General features: G+C 44.4%; 1 protein-coding gene across 1 annotated transcript in view; it reads left to right on the plus strand.

Annotated features, from left to right (window-relative positions):
• LOC126088196 (loricrin-like) overlaps nt 1-23,929 on the plus strand; it is a 704,388-nt gene that overhangs the window by 289,746 nt on the left and 390,713 nt on the right. The window contains exon 2 of the mRNA XM_049906322.1: nt 21,853-22,612. Coding sequence (XP_049762279.1) covers nt 21,903-22,612 — 710 coding nt within the window. The 5' untranslated portion in view covers nt 21,853-21,902. The remainder of the gene's footprint in view (nt 1-21,852; nt 22,613-23,929) is intronic.

The following is a 23,929-nucleotide window of genomic DNA, read 5'->3' on the forward strand; positions in this document are numbered from 1 at the left end:
TTAGTATTAGTTGAAAACAGTATTGGCTGCAATTTTAGTTTTTTTGTTCATCAACTACGCGTTTCATTTTATTTAGGCATCGTCAGGCTGATCTTAATTTCGTATTTCATAGGACGATCCTTTAGACAGTGTAGCTAAAGGGCATCGTCGAGTACATCAGGCCAATATCGCCTTCGTTAACCTAATGTACTCGACGATGCCATTTAGCTACACTGTCTAAAGGATCGTCCTAAGAAATACGAAATTAAGATCAGCCTGAAGATGCCTAAATAGGGTGAAACGCGTAGTTGATAAATAAAAAAAACTAAAATTGCAACCAAGGCTGTTTTCAACTAATAATACTAAACACTGGTTTGTTGGTTCATGCCACAGACGGATTGTAAGAATTTCGGATAATTACTTCGTGGCGAATCACTGACTTTTTGTCTTAGAGTGAATTAATAGGAAAGCAAAATTTCATTAAAAATATTCTTGGTAAGCGTCATTTAGTATATTCTACACACGTAAAGGGACTTTCCGACTGCCATATAACCTCAAAAACTTTTGTATATCTTGCTGTAACTGGATTAACTTAGAAGCGGCATGTTAACTTACCAAAAGAGGTTTTATAAAAACACTACTGGCCATTAAAATTGCTACACCACGAAGACGATGTGCTACAGACGCGAAATTTAACCGACAGAAAGAAGATGTTGTGATATGCAAAGGATTAGCTTTTCAGAGCATTCACACAAGTTTGGCGCCGGTGGCGACACCTACAACGTGCTGACACAAGGGAAGTTTCCAACCGATTTCTCATACACAAACAGCAGTTGACCGGCGTTGAATGGTGAAACGTTGTTGTGATGCCTGGTGTAAGGAGGAGAAATGCGTACCATCACGTTTCCGACTTGATAAAGGTCGGATTGTGGCCTATCGCGATTGCGGTTTATTGTATCGCGACATTGCTGCTCGCGTTCGTCGAGATCCAATGACTGTTAGGAAAATATGCAATCGGTTGGTTGAGGAGGGTAATACGGAACGCCGTGCTGGATCCCAACGGCCTCGTATCACTAGCAGTCGAGATGACAGGCATCTTATCCACATGGCAGTAACGGATCGTGCAACCACGTCTCGATCCCTGGGTCAACAGATGGGGACGCGTGCAAGACAATAACCATCTGCACAAACCGTTCGACGACGTTTGCAGCAGCATGGACTATCAGCTCGGAGATCATAGCTACGGTTACCATTGAAGCTGCATCACAGACTGGAGCGCCTGCGATGGTGTACTCAACGACGAACCTGGGTGCACGAATGGCAGAACGTCGTTTTTTCGGATGAATCCAGGTTTTGTTTACAGCATCATGATGGTCGCATCCGTGTTTGGCGACATCGCGGTGAACGCATATTGGAAGCGTGTATTCGTCATCGCCATACTGGCGTATCACCCAGCGTGATGGTATGGGGTGCCATTGTTTACACTTCTCGGTCACCTCTTGTTCGCATTGACGGCAGTTTGAACAGTGGACGTTACATTTCAGATGTGTTACGCCCCGTGGCTCTATCCTTCATTCGATCCCTGCGTAACCCTCCATGTCAGCAGGATAATGCACGACCGCATGTTGCAGGTCCTGTACGGGTCTTTCTGGATACAGAAAATGTTCGACTGCTGCCCTGGCCAGCACATTCTCCAGATCTGTCACCAATTGAAAACGTCTGGTCAACGGTGGCCGAGCAACTGGCTCGTCACAATACGCCAGTCACTACTCTTGATGAACAGTGGTATCGTATTGAAGCTGCATGGGCAGCTGTACCTGTACACGCCATCCAAGCTCTGTTTGACTCAATGCCGAGGCGTATCAAGGCCGTTATTACGGCCAGAGGTGGTTGTTCTGGGTACCGCTTTCTCAGGATCTGTGCACCCAAATTGCGTGAAAATGTAATCACATGTCAGTTCTAGTATAATATATTTGTCCAATGAATACCCGTTTATCATCTGCATTTCTTCTTGGTGTAGCAATTTTAATGGCTAGTAGTGTATTTAATACAAAGTAGCTTATTTCTGTCACTGAGCAAAATTATTCCTCATAGAATACACCTGTTACTTAATTGGGTTAAATAAAAAAAAATGGCTCGCAGACGACCTGTATTGGCGGACCATCACACGCTTTGCTGGAGAAACGAAAGAAAAGCGCATGGGCGGCGAATATACTCGGAGCGTCACTATAACTGTTTAAGCGTCCTTCCATATTTTCTGTGGTGCGACAGCCTCCGCTTAGGTAGCGGCTGCGTCCGAAGAAAAGCTGCGCAGTCCCATTTGGTATCGAAGGAATTAAAAGACTGTCCCAGCGTTGGGCAGATAGTGACCGTGGATGGAGGCGCGGACGCGGCTGTGTAACCGGACTGTTGGCGCCGGCAGATTGGTCCGTGGTGGCCATCGGCATAGGAGGGGCGGTGCGGGACGAGGATGGGGGGGGGGGGGGGGAGGGGGGTCTGGCCAGCGGAGATGGGAGCGCGCAGATACACGGAAATGAACAGATGATATCCCGCCAAGTGGCCGGCGCCGGCCGCTCGCCGGGAATTGAAACATTTGCGGCTAATGAAATGTGAAACGTATTCCGCGGATCGTATTGCCCAGAGGAAATAAACAATTGGCTGGCGGGAGGTCGGACCTCCTTTACCATGAGCTCGCTGGTGTGTGTGTGCGTGTGTGTACGTGCGTGTTGGGCGCGCGTGTGAACGCGCTGTTTGGCCGGCCGCGATGGCTATCTTAACGCGATCTGTGTGCTGGGCTGCGGTCTGCGGAGGACGCTGCCCGCAAGTGAGCGGAGACCGGCCGCCGCTATCCCCGGGATTAAAAGCCGCTTGTGCGGAGCGGGGACCGGCGGGCAAAAAAGTGGCCTTATTGTGGCCGGTTAGCGGAAGGCGTACGAGAGTCATCGTTTTTATTTTTTTAATATCGCGTTTCCGCTGCCGTCGCAATTTACGACGACTGCAGGACGCCGCCGCGCCGATCTGACGTCCGCGGTATCGTTCTCTTCCGTTCATTTGGTTGCTGGTGGCTCCCCCCTGGTTCTGCTTCGATTTCGCAGTAATGGCCATCTCTCAAGGCTCAGCCTCCAAGCATCTCTCTCGTACGGCCTTCTCGTATTGAGCCCATCAGCCCGCCGAATTGGACTCCACTAATCCTAAAGTACATGTAGTACATTTCGTTTAATTCTCGTTTAAAAAGTAAACTATCGGCCTGAATCACAATTGTTCAATTCAATTGTGTGTGAAATCTTACGGGACTTAACTGCTAAGGTCATCAGTCCCTAAGCTTACACACTACTTAACCGAAATTATCCTAAGGACAAACACACAAACACACACACACACACACACACACACACACACACACACACACACACACACATGACCGAGGGAGGACTCGAACCTCCGCCGGGACCAGCCGCACAGTCCATGACTGCAGCGCCTGAGACCGCTCGGCTAATCCTGCGCGGCCCTGAATCACATGGAGGTCTGATACACAGGGCACGAAGTGGACCATCGGTGCAGACATGGGGAGGGGAGGGGGGGGGGGGGTGAAGATGGGATCCCAATCTTTTTTCCCACCTGTGTACGTTACTCCACCAAGGAGTGGATTCCAGTTTTAGTTTTGGGGGAGGAGGGGGGCGGCGAGGGTCACCGTCTTCTCCTCCCCCTCCTGGGAAAGCAAATCTAAGACTGCGTTTTATTCGCGGAACACTTACAGGATACAACGGATCTCCTTAAGAGACTACCAACACTACTTTTATCCTTTCTCTTTTGCACGTTCTGGTATCCTTACCATTTACGATTCACTGAACAAAATTAAAAGTTCAAAAAAGGGCTGCTCTTCTTGTGTTATCGCAAAATAGTGGAGAAAGTGTCACGGGTATGATACGGTAGCTGGGGTGGCAATCATTAAAATAAATCCGTTTTTACACACAGTTTTATTCGCTGTGGGACCACACTGTCGTAGAATTTTATAAATGACTACATGTTTGCTTCTACTGTACTGTTTATTACAATTCTGCACGTTACAATTTCGACCTTAGGTCGTTATCGGGTGGTTCCAGGTTCAGGCAACACATGTATCAAGGTTATCCATACCAGTGGTAAAAAGGCATGAACGTACGTCTTTCACTAACCTGGGTTAAGGACACAGGTCCTGAAAAGACTGCGGAAGTCAACAGCAATAAAGTTAATAAATAGGATGTGAGCCCCTATGGCTAATGCCACGATACGTCTCACACACACCATGTGTATAAAGTATAAAATAAACCATCTCGTTACAAGAACATCTCATAAAAGAGACAAATGCAGCACTCTTAACTATTGCAAAATTTAACAGATAATACTGTCGCTGTCGAATGTAATGGCCTAAGAATAGACGTTTTTCGTCGCAGCGAGATCTTTTCGCGAAACGTCAATCACGAGTTTTCTTTCGTTGACTCCGACCTACTTTTTGGTAATCGAGACTAAACCACTCGTAGCAAACATTTATATTATTGAAAATTATTTGAATTTTTAAGCTGTTAGAATTTTATTTTACGATTGCAATTTCGACATTAAGCCATTTTCAAGCATCTGTACATCATCATGCAACGTAATGGTAACAATGTAATATGGAATTAAAAGTAGATACAACCAATTTTATAGATTGCTGACATTTATATACTTACAAGAATTTGACGTATAGTATTACGTTCGGTAGAGATAACAACGCAACATTCCCATCAAAGAAAAATTAGTCAGCAACACTAGCTAGTATTTCATTTTGCATATTGCAGTTTTGTGTAGATTTTATATATCACATATCTAAAAGCGTGTATTTAAAAATACGTTACAGTAAATATCTAAAACGATCGAGAATTTATTTTATTTCGGAGTCTGTTTGTTCATTGAGTATGTATTGTTGCTGTTCCTTGAAGACGCTATAAATTTCAATTTGTAGATGCATGAAACTGGCTTAATGCCGAAATTGCAAACGTAAAATGAAATTCTAGCAGCTAAAAGCAAAATTACATCATTTCAAAAATTTAAAGAAGCTGTTTACCCATTTTGCAAGGAAGTAATTACAAATCTCTCTTACTTACTTTTCTGTGTCTCCGAATTAGATACATACATAGTTAATTTCGGTATCATTCATTTAGAGGTATTTCAAACAGTTACGAAATTTTTCTGAAATCTTCATGTTTGTAGGACGTCCAGATAGCGCAATCAGTTGTAGTTTCAATGAGAAATATCGCAGTGCGATCTAAACCGGCCGATGAGAATACCTGTTCGATCATCTAAACTTCAGGCTTTGGTAATATCCGAAATCACACACACATAAAAAAAGATTCGCATCACCTCGGTTCCCAGAACTCCTGACGATAGACGTTGACTTTGGATATTGCATCACAGACACTGTCCCTCTGAACGTTCAGAGATGTCACTAAACCCGCCCAAAGATGTAAACAACCATGCATGAGCAGCGCCTATTAGTCGGAGAAGGTTCGAGAACCGATCAGATCCAGTCATTCCACCAGGAAGGAGGTACACGGCTCGTGTTGTCTTAGGTTCAACCATGCCTAGACGGTCAATATCGCCCTTCGATCGCATCCGCATTGTTACTTTGTGCCAGGAAGGGCTCTCAACAAGGGAAGGGTCCAGGCGTCTCGAAGTGAACCAAAGCGATGTTTTTCGGACATGGGGGACATGCAGAGAGACAGGAACTGTCGATGACATGCCTCGCTCAGACCGCCCAAGGGCTACTACTGCAGTGGATGACCGCTGCCTACGGATTATGGCTCGGAGGAACCCTGACAGCAACGCCACCATGTTGAATAATGCTTATAGTGTAGCCACAGGCTGTATGATGCGAACCTCATTCCAGACGTCCTTGGCGAGTTCCATCTTTCCAACTACAACACCATGCACCGCGGTACAGATGGTCCCAACGACATGCCGAATGGACGGCTCAGGATTGGCATCTCTTTCTCTTCGCCGTTGAGTGTCACATATGCCTTCAGCCAGACAGTCATCGTAGCCGTGTTTGGAGGCAACCCAGTCAGGCTGAACGCCTTAGAGAGCGAGAGCAGCAAGGTTCAGGTTCCCTGCTGTTTTGTGGTGGCATCACGTGCGGCCGATGTACGCCGCTGGTGGTCATCGAAACGGCTGTACTATACGTAAATGCCATCCTCCGAAAGATAGTGCAACCGTATCGCCAGCATATTGACTAGGCATTCGTCTTCATGGACAATAATTCGAGCCCCCATCGTGCACACCTTGTGAATGAGTTCACTCAGGATAACGACATCGCTCGAGGAGAGTCAGCAGCATGTTCTCCAGACATGAACCGTAATCGAACATGCCTGGGATAGATCGAAAATGGCTGTTTATGGACGACGTGACTCATGAACCACTCTGAGGGATCTACGCCGAATAGCCGTCTAGGAGTGGGACAGTCTGGACCAACAGTGCCTTGGTGACCTTGTGGATAGTATGCCACGACGAACACAGGCATACTTCAATGTAAGAGGACGTGCTACTGCGTATTAGAGGTACCTGTGTGTACAACAATTTGGACGACCACCTCTCAAGGTTTCGCTGTATGATGGTACAGAATGCAATGTATGGTTTTCATGGGCAATAAAAAGGGCGGAAATTATGTTTATGTTGCTCTCTATTCCAATTTTCTGTACAGGTTCCGAAACTCTCGGAACCGAGATGATGGAAAACTTTTTTTGATATGTGTAAATGGCGAGTGCCGAGAGGGTTTCTCTAGCAAAGTTATCCACCTACAACGAACCATTTCTAGAATCACATCTCTGCTGCTTAAATTTCGTCTTAATTTTTCGCCAGTGACATGTTCGTCTGTGATGTGATTGCATACGTAGTAAAATACTCTGAAGATTACTGTATAATGTACCTTTAGGATATGGTTAAGTCCCATTGAAGTCTTTAGAGTTGCCACAGTACCTTTGAATAAGCAAACATGCGGTAATAGATTTTTCTTATACGAAGAGCAATTCCTGCATTTGCCTCGAGTGATTTACGAGGAGCGCGGAGAACCTGAACCACAATGTTTGGACGATGATTTGCGTTCCTCTATCCAAATTACTACCGTCTCTAATGATCTTGTCACCGACGGCACGTTAAACCTTATAGACGTTCCTACTCTAAAGTAGCAGCCTGCACGCTTAACTAGCTCGCTTAATACATTAGGTTGAGGCTGATTTTTTAGAAGCATGGTACTAGTAGTTTATTTTCTACTGTCCAAAAGCTCTGAAAGTTAAGCGTTTAGAAATCGTTGCAACATTTCTGTGTTGTTTACTTTGTAGACAGCCTCCATTGAAACAATAAACTGCGAATGTACCTCTGCGTTTTATTTTCTGTGTCGCTGCATAACGAAACACCTGTATATACAACGCCTAGCGACGTGGAACATATGCAGTAAACTGCAACAAAGCTATCAAAAACCTATGAGGGGGATTTTTTAAAAGGGGATTTACAGTCGGTCTGATGGTCACTTTAACCGCACTGACACTCCTTTCACAGTGTGCAGTTGTTGTGGAGTGCTCGTGCGAGAACGCTGCTCGCGGCGAACAAGCGTACCATAGTGTCGCACTAAATCCGCACTCAAATGCCGTTTCATTGGCTGTCGTGCCGTGAGCACGGCGGAGCGATCGCCTTTCCCATTGTCGCAGTTGCGGGCAACATCGTGGAAATAGCAGCGGCAATAGAATAATTTAAGTGAAAGATGCGGTGCTTGAAGAAGATACAGTCGCAGAAAGTTACTATTGGAAGAAAAGAATTAATCGTTTCAAAGGAAGAACATGAAGCTCTGTTATGGGTGTATATTATTACAAGTATGTAAGAAAAATAACAGCTCAAGCAACGGAATACACAAGTACACAATGACGTGATAAACCTTATGGCATACAGGGTGTTTCAAAAATGACCGGTATATTTGAAACGGCAATAAAAACTAAACGAGCAGCGATAGAAATACACCGTTTGTTGCAATATGCTTGGGACAACAGTAAATTTTCAGGCAGACAAACTTTCGAAATTACAGTAGTTACAATTTTCAACAACAGATGGCGCTGCGGTCTGGGAAACTCTATAGTACGATATTTTCCACATATCCACCATGCGTAGCAATAATATGGCGTAGTCTCTGAATGAAATTACCCGAAACCTTTGACAACGTGTCTGGCGGAATGGCTTCACATGCAGATGAGATGTACTGCTTCAGCTGTTCAATTGTTTCTGGATTCTGGCGGTACACCTGGTCTTTCAAGTGTCCCCACAGAAAGAAGTCACAGGGGTTCATGTCTGGCGAATAGGGAGGCCAATCCACGCCGCCTCCTGTATGTTTCGGATAGCCCAAAGCAATCACACGATCATCGAAATATTCATTCAGGAAATTAAAGACGTCGCCGTGCGATGTGGCCGGGCACCATCTTGCATAAACCACGAGGTGTTCGCAGTGTCGTCTAAGGCAGTTTGTACCGCCACAAATTCACAAAGAATGTCCAGATAGCGTGATGCAGTAATCGTTTCGGATCTGAAAAATGGGCCAATGATTCCTTTGGAAGAAATGGCGGCCCAGACCAGTACTTTTTGAGGATGCAGGGACGATGGGACTGCAACATGGGGCTTTTCGGTTCCCCATATGCGCCAGTTCTGTTTATTGACGAAGCCGTCCAGGTAAAAATAAGCTTCGTCAGTAAACCAAATGCTGCCCACATGCATATCGTCGTCATCAATCCTGTGCACTATATCGTTAGCGAATGTCTCTCGTGCAGCAATGGTAGCGGCACTGAGGGGTTGTCGCGTTTGAATTTTGTATGGATAGAGGTGTAAACTCTGGCGCATGAGACGATACGTGGACGTTGGCGTCATTTGGACCGCAGCTGCAACACGGCGTGCGGAAACCCGAGGCCGCTGTCGGATCACCTGCTGCACTAGCTGCGCGTTGCCCTCTGTGGTTGCCGTACGCGGTCGCCCTACCTTTCCAGCACGTTCATCCGTCACGTTCCCAGTCCGTTGAAATTTTTCAAACAGATCCTTTATTGTATCGCTTTTCGGTCCTTTGGTTACATTAAACCTCCGTTGAAAACTTCGTCTTGTTGCAACAACACTGTGTTCTAGGCGGTGGAATTCCAACACCAGAAAAATCCTCTGTTCTAAGGAATAAACCATGTTGTCTACAGCACACTTGCACGTTGTGAACAGCACACGCTTACAGCAGAAAGACGACGTACAGAATGGCGCACCTACAGACTGCGTTGTCTTCTATATCTTTCACATCACTTGCAGCGTCATCTGTTGTTGAAAATTGTAACTACTGTAATTTCGAAAGTTTGTCCGCCTGAAAATGTACTGTTGTCCCAAGCATATTGCAACAAACGGTGTATTTCTATCGCTGCTCGTTTAGTTTTTATTGCCGTTTCAAATATACCGGTCATTTTTGAAACACCCTGTACATCGCATGGTAATTTCTGAGATATGACTGGAATCCATATTCAGCGTAAACTACTACTTTATTTTTATATTTATTGGTACATATGAATTATAGGCTATGCCTATAAGCACACACTAGAAAAAAATTAGCATCTACCCACTCTTGAGGCAACTCGCTAATTAGAGTAGATTACATGTACTATATTTCCCAATATATTCACAATGGGAGATGGAAAAACCAAAGTACACAATAAATATTTACAAGAAAAACGGACATAGTACTGTAATTTGCGAAGATACTGTGTCTACACTGTTTGAGCGTGGCACTTTGTTCCGGGGCCGTGTCTTACTCTACGCTGATGATCCACATCGCACGAGATACCCTGATGATGCCCCTACCGAGTGAAACGCGTCGGTTTTGAACCAATAAACAGCATTATGCAACTTAGGACTGCCTTTTAATATTAATTGTAATATTATGTCCGATCAGGCTATCGTAGTGGATACGGCAGCATGACAAATTAAAAAATGAATGTTTTTGCAGCGTTAGATATGCGGCTTAGTTCCTCATAACGTTTGAAGTCGGCCTGGTACATATACTGACGATTAAAAACGCATTTAGTCGAAAATCGGGGGAACAGAAATAAGTCAGGCACACTCGGGACGTGTTTCTCAATCGTTAAGCTCAACACACATGGCTTACGTTCCGGCTGGACAAAATGCATAAAAGAGCAAGTGCATCACACGCGACGAGGTCCTCGTTACGGTTGGCGGCTATAGCGATCTCTAGCGGCAGTTGCCGGCTGTATCTGGCTCGCTAATCACATAGTTTGTATACGAAAACTGACGCTTGTAAATTTATTGGGTTAACTCTAGTAAAATGAACGTTTCCTCCCTTCCCCATACACTAGTTATGTTGTTATGTTTGCAATACACATAAATAAAATTTTCAGTAGCCATTAACAAGTAATAAGGCAAAAAGAAGTTCTATGTGCAGTCACTAAGGACGCCATCTTACAAAAGTTCTATTACAGATAGTGCCATACAAGTTTAGTATAACGAGAAAGTAAATAAAAAAAGTATTTTGATACAGCAGGACGCAAACCACATGCACTTAGTTCCGCAATTCGACGCTTGTGTTCTCTACATTACAATGAACTTCGTAACAACACATAATGTCTTTCATGTTACGATCTCGTGAAGGCTTTTAATGCTTCTGCGTTACTAAATCGACATTTAATTGTAACAAACCGTATCAAGAACAACGCGTTTTTTTTAAATAAATCTTCAATGTACCGTTATCTCCACATGGTTTTCTTTCGTAATATGCAAGATACATTACGAAAACAATCAGATACAAAAATTCTTTAACCACCGGCACGTTTCCCGTAATTTTATTACAATAAATCGCACGAATAATGATGCGTTTTCGAAACTTCATCAGTGTGCTGGAGATTTGAAATAGAAGGCATGCATAGGACGTACGTTTAAAATTAATTAATTTATTTATCATTTTTTGAGTCCTTAGTATTCTGATCTATCTTTGACCAATCTCTTTATCTCAGAGTAGCATTTGCACAAACGTCCTCAATTATTAGTTGGATATATTCCAATCTATGTCTTTCTCTACAGTTTTCCCCTCTAAAACTCCTTCTAGTATCGTGGAATTTATTCCGTGATGTCTCAACAGATTTCCTAATATCCTGTTATTTCTTCTTGTGAGTGTTTCCCATATATTTCTTTCGTCGCCGATTCTCCACAGAACCTCTTTCGTTACCTTCTCAGTCCATCTAATTTTCACAATTCTTCTGTAACATCACACCTCAAATGATTCAATTCTCATTTTTAGGTTTTCCCACAGTCCACGTTTCACTAGCTTACAAAACTATAATATAAAGGCCACCAAATATGGGATTCAACTGAAAACGACGAAATCAAATATGGCGTCTCTCGAGATCTGCTTGTGACGTAGAAAGCGATTTGCCTTTACATTACCCATGTTCCTCTCCAAGAAACATACTTCCACGTTACGGAATGCCGCGGAACGTGACATCAAAAAACTCGACTAGCTCCTCGTACACGAGCGCTTCCTCGTCCCGTGTGAGGACGGCTTTGGCCGTCGTTTAATTGCGGCGAATTGGTTACCTACCGGGGAGACGTTAGGAGGGTGCTAAACGCACGGCACTGCACAGCGAGTCAGGGCCCGAGCGGCGCCGGCAAGCAGCTACAGCGGCTGCGGCTGCAGTGGCGGTTAATGAAACGCTCTTGAAGCGGCCGAGTTTTTTCCGCGAGTATTTTCCCCCTCCTTTTGTTGCCGTCGTTGTTTTTCCGTTTGTTTGCGAGATTGTCGAGCCCAGGAGCGGGCCGCCGAGCAACACTAATGGCGCGGCGCACCTGCTGATTAAAACACTGCCGGTAATGACCGCTGTCGGCAGTCGCGCCCGCACAATACCTCGCCTGCCGGGCTGGCAGCGGGCGGCTAAGAGCGGGTGGCGAGCAGCGAGCGGCGGCGCGCCGCCGCGCCCCGGAATTACACGTTAGCCTCGTCGCGCGACCTTGACTTAATAAGGAATCGCCGGCAGCCTACCCACGGACGCACGGGCCGCGCGCTGTGACCGGCGTGCGCCGTGGGAACGCTACCTCCGCGGAGCTGCCGTTGGGCTTGACCCGTGCCGGACCTCCACTAGGTGTGCCGTGGCTTGCACACTATCTGCACAAAAGTGTCCGAACGTCCATCAGTGAACATCAATATGGAGCGGGTCTAACATTCTGCGTGATGTCTGTTTGCTCTAAGTCGTGTCTCCCTACCACTTTGTCGCAACGACGCTCTGAGCGTGTTTTTTTTTAGGGAATTGACTAGTTTGAACCTGGACCTGTTGCTGGTAAGGAGACGCCAGACGACACAATACATGTAGAGTTCAGTGAGACTAGCGATGATATAATCAAATACTTAAGCATTTCAGCGTCAGCTCCACTGCACTCCCTGTAAAAGAATCTTAATACTAACTAAATTTAGTGGAAGGGGTTCAAGCCTTTCCTATTTTTAGTTACCTGGTAAAATAACTGTTCATATTATTTATGGATCATATGTTGAAAACAATAGACTGGCTGGGTGAGATTAAGATATGTGAACACAAAATAAGCAGGCTCGCATATGCGGATGAAAGTTTGCAAAGTAATATTTCAGAGCTAGATCAGAAATGTAAGGACTGTGGTATGAAGATTAGCATCTCCAAAACGAAAGTAATGTCAGTGGGAAAGAAATATAAACGGATTGAGTGCCAAATAGGAGGAACAAAGTTAGAACAGGTGGACGGTTTCACGTACTTAGGATGCATATTCTCACAGGATGGCAGCATAGTGAAAGAACTGGAAGCGAGGTGTAGCAAAGCTAATGCAATGAGCGCTCAGCTACGATCTACTCTCTCCTGCAAGAAGGAAGTCAGTACCAAGACTAAGTTATCTGTGCACCGTTCAATCTTTCGACCAACTTTGTTGTATGGGAGCGAAAGCTGGGTGGATTCAGGTTACCTTATCAACAAGGTTGAGGTTACGGATATGAAAGTAGCTAGGATGATTGCAGGTACTAGTAGATGGGAACAATGGCAGGAGGGTGTCCACAATGAGGAAATCAAAGAAAATCTGGGAATGAACTCTATAGATGTAGCGGTCAGGGCGAACAGGCTTAGATGGTGGGGTCATGTTACACGCATGGGAGAAGCAAGGTTACCCAAGAGACTCATGGATTCAGCAGTAGAGGGTAGGAGGAGTCCGGGCAGACCGAGGAGAAGGTACCTGGATTCGGTTAAGAATGATTTTGAAGTAATAGGTTTAACATCAGAAGAGGCACCAATGTTAGCACTGAATAGGGGATCATGGAGGAACTGTATAAAGGGGGCTATGCTCCAGACTGAACGCTGAAAGGCATAATCAGTCTTAAATGATGATGATGATGATGATGATGATGATGGTAAAATAACGTCGAAAAAGCAGTTAAGTTTACCACCTGAATTTTTATTCTACTCACAAAACATTGTTTATAAATTGTACTATTGATAAAAGGAAATATTTTAATACAGGGGGATAAAAGCCAACTGCGTTCAACAAAAATGTGGACGAATATTCCCTGAATGAGTTTCCAAGTTCTATAATGGATCGAAGGATGACCTATTCCATATCACATCTATAATGTAGGTATAAATTAAGTTTCATAAAAGAGAAAACTATCAAAAATGGTCTACAGTGACCCTCAAGTATCTTTAATTACTTATTTAACTTGTCGTAAATTACAGTGGCTGATGTGGATTCTCAATAATTATATAACAGAAAAATCATCGCGTTTTAGATTTTAACTTCAAGTAGAAAATGTGAATACCACGAAGTTTAATTGACGATCGGCACTAGTATTACGCAAAAAGGGGATGTAACAGATGAGACTTCTGCAGTTCTGAGTGAAGCCTTACCTGCGCTTATGCAGCATCGCGTGTGTTCATTACCTTGTCGGTAGTTAGGCAGCGTCAGGGGCAGTTGGCAGCGCAGCTCCACACACCTCTGCGTCTCGGTAGCAACTCTCTCGAACTTACCCTTACTGCTGTTTGCCGAAGTTGGTTTAAGAAAAAGGTATCTGGCTGCGTTTTCAACTGACCAATCAGGGTCTCAATGTTAACCTTAAGCTCCGCCTACAAAAATTCTGTCTATCCAATGAGAAACGTTATACTTTTCGTGGTCAGGCAATGTTTTTAATGTTTGCTACGTAACAGAGACGCATATAGTCTCACGCTAAAACTTGCAGCTGGTGTGGCCCTTTTAGTGTTATCGTAAGATCTATACTGTTCTTCTGGAGGGCTCTATCTTTAAAGATGGACTGGGGGATGGACCTCTTGGCGGTCGGCCGGCGATAGCGGGCGTGTCATTGTCCCGCTCTCATCGTAGGGCCTTGTAGCAGACACGGCTCTGCTCTCGGCTTCTGTTCTCGTTTCTCCCATCGGAACTGCGTCTGTTCGACAGTGGGAAGGTATGACATGCATTTAGACATTCTTGTGTTAGTATGTAGTATTCCATTTGCTCGCTCATGGATCGTATTACTTCGGTTAATTTAATGTCAGGATTTATTCGGAGGTATGTGACATATTGCCGGATTTGCTATCATGTCAGGGTTTTCATGGAAGGTGTTGGATTTGCCTGACACCTTACATGGGTCCAACCTTCGTTATTATTACGTCTTGAGCTCCGCTGCGAACAGGGATCTAAATGTCTGTGGGTAAATAGTAGCCTACTCCGCCCCGACAACCGAAACGAGGGAAGGTACTGACTTTGGACGCTCGGGTCTGGAGCGCGGCGATATTCTAACCCATTCCAAAGGCGTTCCATTTGGGTTAATGCGTGTTCACTGGACGGGACAGTCCATTTCAGCAATGCTACTGTCTTTAAACCGTTGCCTCACAGACGCTGCTTTATTGCCATACTGATAAAACCATCGTCTCCGAACTGTTGCTCTATAATATGCAGTACACAAATCTGTAAAATTTGTTGATATCCTTCTGTATTTAGCGTTTCCTTAAGCGCAACAAGAGGCCCACACTTCAACAGCGAAACACCCCCCCCCCCCACCCTTACAGCAACACCACATCGTCCATATTTCACTGGTAGCACTATAAGTGGGGACAGGTAATGTTCTGCACACGTTTGCCAAACCTAAACCCATGCGTAGGATGCCACAGTGTATAGCGTGATCCATCACTCCAAATCACCCATTTCCACTCATTCACTGGCCAATGGCTTGGCTCCAGAAATGTATGGCTTTTTAGAAGCTCCTCGATTATTGTACCCCAATATTTTTAACTAGCTATGCCCAGTCATTGTCCTAGTTGCGCTTTTGAATTCAAGAGCGATTCCTTCCACTGATATCGTCCGATTTTTTTCCGTACCTGACCTGCAATTATTCGCTGTTCCTTGTCGACCAGTATACGATTCCGCTGGCTGAGGTTGATTTAGCTGTAGTTGTTCCTTCTCTTTTCCACTTCACAGTCACATGATCAACAGTGAAGTTGGGCAGCGTTAGAAGTTTAGAAATGTCGCTGATGGATTTGTTACGCAAGAGACATCCAAAGGCTAGTCCGTGTTCGAAGCCGCCCAACTCTCATGACCCACCCTTCCTGCTGTTGCTGTTTCTCTGCTCACAACACAATACTCCCTCCTCACCTTTTACGCTGGCGGGTCCGCCTCCAGTGATATTTGGTGGTCAGTTCAGCGTTACGTAGTGGTGTCTGGATATTTTTGGTCGGATAGTGTATTCATCGTTCGATGTGACAAACTACGGAAACTCAATAGCTGTAAAAAAAATTGTCAGTTTTTCTAAGTACACTTTTTATCACTTTAAATTACGCAAAAAAGCGTGCGAGTAAATTAAGTAAACTGAACTAATCGGTCGGGTTCACAGCAGAAACGGCGAGGAAGGAAGCACATACATGTTACAAAAATGGGTCTATGTATGTGTGTAAGTACGTGCGTGTATTTCACATCTCCTCCTAAACCAACGGACTTACTTCAACTAAACTTGATCCACATGTCACGTACTGTCAGGCGACATTTGCTACAGGAGTAAGAACTAATCACGAATCGTAGTTCGGGAACAGGAGAGGGAGGTAATGTCAGTGGCACGTAAAGTGCCCTCCGCCACACACCGTTGGGTAGCTTGCGGAGGGTAGATGTAGATGTAGATGTAGAGATATACGCCATAAACAATGCGATCCGTGAAAAACTGCCGCATTATGTACGACGTTTAAATTTATTGGTGTTTTCTACTAACTCTATTCGCAACGTATTTCGCAGACAGTATCCACATATGCCGCTAAATGTACCTACACGAATATATCTGTCATTCTACCATGTGACGTAATAAATACTGAAATGCGTGAAAAACTGCCGTATCATGCATGAAGTTTTAATACGTTTATTGTTTACTACTAAGTCACTCCCACAGCTGAGTCAACTTGAAGAAATCCTTGACACTTGGCAGCGCTTTTGACAGCTTTCAACTGCGAAGCCTTCTATATAAATACGAAGAGGCGTTGCCATCGAGACGTTTACAATATCGCTTTGTAGACACGTAAAGCAGATGTACTTATACATTTCTGCATTATGCAAATTTCTTTGTACGACTGTTTCCTAATTTCAAAAGTGTTTTTACGAATACGTGGAAATGGAATTATTTCGATATTACACTACAAACAGAGTTCATTTATTTGTTTTCGTTTGTAATCGAATGCCGTCAATGCCGGGTTCAAAATGGTTCAAATGGCTCTGAGCACTATGGGACTCAACATCTTAGGTCATAAGTCCCCTAGAACTTAGAACTACTTAAACCTAACTAACCTAAGGACATCACACACACCCATGCCCGAGGCAGGATTCGAACCTGCGACCGTAGCAGTCCCGCGGTTCCGGACTGCAGCGCCAGAACCACTAGACCACCGCGGAATGCCGGGTTCGTCACTTAGTATTAACTAGAAAAAATGGCAGGATGATAGGACTTGTTAAAACATCACTGGACTTCTTCTGTGGTACTAGAGCGAGCCGTTGCGTGTAAAATTGGTAATGGAATAGAGTGATTGTAATAAATACAATAAACGTTTGAGAATTACCATTCATATAACTTTCAGTATGAATGTGTATAATATCTTTTGCAAGCTGATAGCCATGGGTTATCGAAAGAGTAATTATTCAACCTCTTTACACTGGTGTGACAGGCGGTCCAGCTAAAGCTATGACGTTGTTGGAACTGGAAAATGTAGTAGCGGATCGTCTGCATAATTTTCACAGTGTAAAAGAGCATAGAAACAGAATTTTTGCCGTGTACTTTAATTGTTACGATATAAGACAATGGACTTCTACATATGCGGTTATTCACTTGGCGAAAATAATGTCCATAGGTGAATTACATTACATTCAAGTAAAAATTTGAGATCCGGCCATATCGCTCTCGACATTGTCAGCTACATTTTACTGTGTCGCATTATGCAGGGTGAGTCACGAAGATATCCAAATATTTTAACATGTTATTCTACAAGTAAAACTAATGAAAAAAGTTCGTATAAACATAGGTCCGCAAATGTTCAGTTAAGGAGTTAGAGCTAACAAAAGATTTTGCCTGAAATTTAGCAACTTCGCTAATGTGAAGCCATCGCAAAACTGTGCGAGGTTGAAGTAAAGCACGATTTCCATTTAATTTCCATTGATTTTGTTGTTATTGATCTGGTGAATCTAATAAAACATGTCCCAGACCTGTATCTGCAGTAGTTTTCCATAACATCGAGAGAAGCAAAGAAGTAATCTCCTTATGTAAGTTGTTAAGTCTGGAGTAAACTGTTCGTCTTCAGTAAATAAAATACATTTGTCTAACTACCGATTAGTATTTAACCAGTTGCACAACTCAAAGGGTAGGACAGGATGTAAATGATGCACTTTTTGTTTATGGCAAGGATACAGATTTTTGTACGTCAGTGTACGCCGTACCTTAGATTGTGAAACGCCTAATCGTTGAGAGATATGTCGTGTACTGGTTCCCGGTCAACGTTGAACAGCATCCATAATATCCTCGTCATCGTCTTCACGTATCGAGCGCTCGTACTGATTATGAACGCTAGGTAGAGAACCTCTCTTCCGTAACGTTCGAAGAATCCTCCGACTTGGATAAAGTACGCCATATTCGCTAACTTCAGCCGTAGCATTACTATCACATTTGCCATAATTAAACACCATATCGGCGTATTCCTCTGTCGTAAATTTGAAAAGCATCCCTGTTTCATAAATAATCTACAAACTACAACAGTTACTATGTGGTTTCACTTAAATACACTGTTGTTATTATGTTCTTTCACTGAGCAATAGAGAAAATAACTCGTTTCAAGGCTAGGAAACGACTGAAACAACTCAGTAAAGGTTGCCAACAGCGACATAAACGTTTCTACATTCTTAATGGAAAGTAAACAAATTTATATGTATAGTAATCTTTGCTTCCCTGGATTTTCTGGAAAACTACTGCAGATACATGTCTGGGACATGCTTTATTAGATTCACCAGACCAATAACAACAAAATAAATGTAAGTCAAGCTTTACTTTAACCTCGTACAGTTTTCCGATGGCTTCATATTAGCGAAGTTGCTAAATTTTAGGAAAAATCTTTTACTAGCCCTAGCTCCGCAACTAAACATTTACAGAATGTTTTATATGAAATTTTTTCTTTAGTTTTACTTGTAGAATAACATATTAAAATATTTGATATCTTCGTGACTCACCCTGTATATCAGCGAGAGCAATACTCCCTAACTTACTGCTAACCTAGCACTGATCAGCTCTTATTCCTCTCTTTATTCCGTAACGAAAGAAGAATCACGTTCTCGGAAACGTGGAAAAAATATAGTGAGTGGATAACTGAAACGAGACCTTAGCTGATTTGTAGCGCAGCGTTCACTGGAGCATCAGACATAAGTCAGTCCTATCTGCTGTTTGCAACGCGGAGAGAAGTAGTCTTCATTCCGTCGGGGAAGATCCTCAGAAAAAGGCGAGACGGCGATGCGGTCAACAAAGCTCCGTGGGATACAGTTCTAGCATTCGTTTCTCTGCTCCGTAGCGGATTGCCTTGACCTTTCGAGCGTGACACGTGTATATTCTATAATGGAAAATACGTCGACGTTATGCAACTGAGCCGTCTTTCTGTATTCGCCATCTAATAGCGTACCGGCACATATACTGCAGCGTCACTCGCCCTCTGTGAGATACCATTGAACGTAACGTGCGAGACAAGCGTTCTCCACTGCAAACTGTAAATACACCACGTACAGAGAGTGGTCAGGAAAGCTTGTTCGAAGCCGTCATCCAACGACGCTACAGGGAGTTTGCATAGGGGGATACGCCTGCCTCTAGACCACCATGCGAACGCGAGGTTCAGTGCTGAATCTTGAATCGTTGACAAAATAAATGTGGTGGTACACCTTGTACGAATCATCTAGTGTACGGAAGTGTACGTAAAGATGCATAAGAAGCAGCTCGTCGAATTTTATCCTTTTGAGAGGGTAATGAAATGGCAAATACATGAGGCAACAGAACTATTCATAGAACTAACAGTTATTTTACGAGAAATATAGAAATTACTTTCTGAAATAAAATAAATATCGTATGGCATGACTGACTCAGTGTCTCTCAAAAGGGATGTTCATGTGCCTGGTTCAAGCCTTCCAGCTGGATGCCATTTTGGCGACGTTCGTGCTTCTAATCTACGTAGCAATCCAACAGAAGAAAGGGGACCTATAGTTTAACGTAAAATCCGAACCCCGTAACGTCCCCGCCTCATCTTAACATCATCGACATATGAAAGCTGGGGTAAGGGCAGACTGAAAAATTTCGTCTCACCGGGATTCGATCCAGCGTCCTTTCGGCTTCCTGGCATGCAGGCATGCACTTTACCACTTGTTATTACTTTCACTGTATACTTCATTTTTTTACGTGGCCTCCAAACCTCCCGTTCTATTCCGTCCTTACACTCTCCGTTAATGCCTCCGCTATAGTTATTTTCCGTGATAAGTTCTTTTAGTGCTTATTACGAGTATTTTAGCTCATTTTTAATGTCTCACATGTTTTTAAACATTATTAATAAGCAAACACTTCTTACTGAGAAAATTTAACGGTGTCATTAAAAATAAAGTCATTCTTCTTTCTGGATTGACAATTTTATAATAAAAGGAAATAGAATTTGTTTTATTCCTAGAAAATAAAGATGTTCCTCTGTTCCGTTAGGGGAAGGTACTCCATTTACAGCGTATAAAAATATAAAACATAGATAATGGAAAAGTGTGATATTATTGACAGAAATTACATGCAGTAGATAGAAATATTAAAAAGATAAATAAAACTATAAACTGTAAAACAGTAACTGCTTCCTTCACAGCGATGTCCTTATTATCATTGAACTTGTAACCTGAGTCCTATTTTTAGGAAATTTGCGCACTTTTCTTTATTATTTCTGGTCTTATCCAACATATGAAGTTTTCTTTCGAAGTATACTCAGTAATGTTCTTTTTTTTTTTTTTTTTTTTTTTTTTTTTTAAGGAAGATAGTAGTGCGACCTTTAATCCCGTTGGTTTCATTCATTTTGCGTTTGGGAATGGTATCTCGTGTGACTGAAGGAAAGGTACTAGATTAATAGCGATTAGGGGACGTTCTATTGACGCAGGTGATTTTTTTATATGTTGTAGTACCATATTATGTCCAGACGTTTGTGTACAAACCCGTGCTCTTCAGTACCTGTTAAATTACTAGTTAGGGAACACATTAATGAATAATCAAAATGTATACTGTGCAGCTTTCAGCCGGTACCTGTTTTCCTGTTAACCGCGCAATACCAGGTGGATTTCACTTTAGATGGTAATTCACGATCGTCAAAACTTTCTGAATTGACAGCCGATCAAATTTTGGGTATTTCTTTTCATTTATGTTACTATCATTACCTTCCCATATGATTGATGCATACTTCTTTCAATTTGCTCCTTTTCTTTCCTGGAGCTGTTAGCTGAATGTAGCTATAGTCTGTTACAATATCTGAAGTGTAAACCTTTCTTGGGTATAAGTCGAACATTAATTGTGGAATTCATGCTGGCTGGAACTATACGTCGAGGAAGTATGGCGTTAACCTCTGACCATCAATTTTATTTCAATAGCGTTGGTGTATGGTTATTTTGATTAATGTGTTAGTCAGAAATAAGAATATCATAAAAATATTTCCGGTCATTTCGTTTTCCAAGCAGTGTGTGGCGGGAGAGTATGGCACACAGGATTACTCATAAGAACCTCTGGTTGCAGAAGACGACTGCACAAAACACATAAGATATTTTGAGAGGAGACACACATCAGTGGACAGAGAATCTCTCCAATTTTGTAACTCATACTACAGGTGCTCAGTATGTGGGCTTCGTTTGTGACGTGACTAGCTCCAGTTCGTGAGTGCAAGTCGTTGACGCGATGTATTTGGAAAGGCGTAAAGTCAGCCAGCTTTACGAATCTGGTAATACGGTTGCCTATATGCAAATGCGAAGCAATTCTTCGTGACAATACGGTGACGAGGGTTAACAATGGAACTCAAGGAAGGCACCAGCTACATATGCAATCTATAATTATAAGAATTCTGTTAACCAGTAGCTGGCTTCCCTTTACCAGTGGGACACTGATACATAGCGATAACCTATGGTGGGACACGTACTTCCCGTTGGTGTCTTTTTCCACTGTTTATACATGTTGCGCACATATCTCGTGCGTGACATCCACCAAACCACCAAGTCCGACGATCTTTGAAACAGAGTATTGTATTACAGCGGCCGCGTGTTGTTTGTGTGTTGCAGAACTGTGCGCGGCAGCAGCCCCGCACACCGGCAAGCTGGCCACGGCAGCCATGAACCCGCATTACCACGCTTACACGGAGCTGGCGAGTCCGCACTCGCCGCCTCCGGACAACAGCTCCTACCACCCGCACCACCACCACCACCATCACCACCACCACCCGCACCCGCCGCACCCTGCGGCCGGGCCCGGGGGTGGGCCTCCTGGAGGCGGCGGCGGGGGCGGCGGCCCGGGGGGCCCCGTCAGCAACGGCCACGTGCTGGGCGCGGGCGGCCCGGGACCGGGGGACCACCACGGCTTCGGGCCCGGCCCGGGCAGCGGGGGCGGCGGCGGCGGTGGCGGCGGGGGCGGACCCGGCGGGCCCGGCGGCGGCCCGCAGCAGATGCACCCGCACCACCAGCACCACCTCAACAACGCCAACAACAACAATAACAACAGCGGCAACGCCAACAACAACAACCCCGCGGCGACGACGGTGGGCGGCGGTGGGCCCGGCGGCGGTCCCGCCAGCAGCGCAGGGCCCAACCCCAACAACAACGGCGGGCCCGCCAACAACAACAACAACAACTGCACGGGCGGCACGGTGAAGGTGTGCGCCGGCTGCGGCGGCAAGATCGTGGAGCGCTTCCTGCTGCACGCGCTCGACCGCTACTGGCACAACGGCTGCCTCAAGTGCTCCTGCTGCGGCGCCATGCTCGCAGACATCGGCGGCTCCTGCTTCACCAAGGCCAACATGATCCTCTGCAAGACAGACTACATCAGGTGAGTCTCCTCACGTCTCTCCACTCTCTGGGGCAGGGGTGGGCAAATAGCGGGCCGCTGGCCGCATACGTCCCGCTAATGGTTTTCATGCCGCCCTCTAAGACAGTCATATTTTTATTCGACCATTTTTATCCTTTCTGAAATGCGAGATTAACTAATGCATTCAATCATTTTAAAAGCAGCATCCTCCGCCAACCTCTGCTTCTACAAAGCTGTCCCCGAGCAAAACCATCGCCCACCCCTGCTATAGTCTAAACGTAACGCCCCACAACATACCATGCAGTTATTAATGAAATAAGATCCTCTGTACTGATCAAAGTTTGCCAGACGTGATAAATACTGTTGAAGGTCCTGGGCGCTACATCGCACGGTGCTTTTGTAAATTCTCATTATTTCGATAGATCTCTCGTTTGAGATCTACAGGCGACGATTTTGACCATCGATGGAAGGTGCTAAATTCCATAGCGAATAACGTAATATGCGGACATGGAGCAGTGGTATGTGCCATTACCATCCGATGTTCGCTATGACAACGTTCCCTCTTTAGGAAACTTCCTACAAGTCAGCAGGTTTTTCCGATACATGATCTAGCAACAATCAACAATCTCGAGGCTCTAAATGTGTAATTATAAACGACGAATGAACTACCTGTAATCGTCTGTGGATTTTGTCAACGGCCTTGCCATAGTGGTAGCACCGAACGTATGCGCTGTTGGGCTGGGCTAGCACTTGGATGGGTGACCATCCGGTCTGCAGAGCGCTGTTGGCAAGCGGGAGGCACTCAGCCCTTGTCAGGCAAACTGAGGAGCTACTTGATAGAGAAGTAGCGGCTCCGGTCTCGTAAACTGACATACGGCCAAGAGAGCGGGGTGCTGAACACATGCCCCTCCATATCCGCATCCAGTGACGCCTGTGGGTTGCGGATGACACGGCGGCCGGTTGGTGCCGTTGGGGCTTCCAAGGCCTGTTCGGACGGATTTAAGTTAAATCTGTGATTTTGAATTTGCTTTCGTTTTGCAAGGCGCGTGACCTCAGAATTCAAGTTCAAACTACTTGAAAGGCATAACAGAGTTCCGCGTCTCTCATCAGCAACTACTGTTAAAACATAGAGTTCTGCATGAATTGTCGAAGTTTTTAGCTACTTTGACAACTTATTTCCTTCATTTTTTTAAAAATAGTTTCCACCGCTTCAGTCATTTTCTACTAATACGTATCGGCACGACGTTCGCAGCATGCTGCCGTTATCAGATACATTACAATTACATCTACGTTACACTAATCTACGGTTCATTTGGCACATTGCGATTGTGTAACGAA

Source organism: Schistocerca cancellata, chromosome 6 (assembly GCF_023864275.1).
Source record: "Schistocerca cancellata isolate TAMUIC-IGC-003103 chromosome 6, iqSchCanc2.1, whole genome shotgun sequence".
Lineage (NCBI taxonomy): Eukaryota > Metazoa > Arthropoda > Insecta > Orthoptera > Acrididae > Schistocerca > Schistocerca cancellata.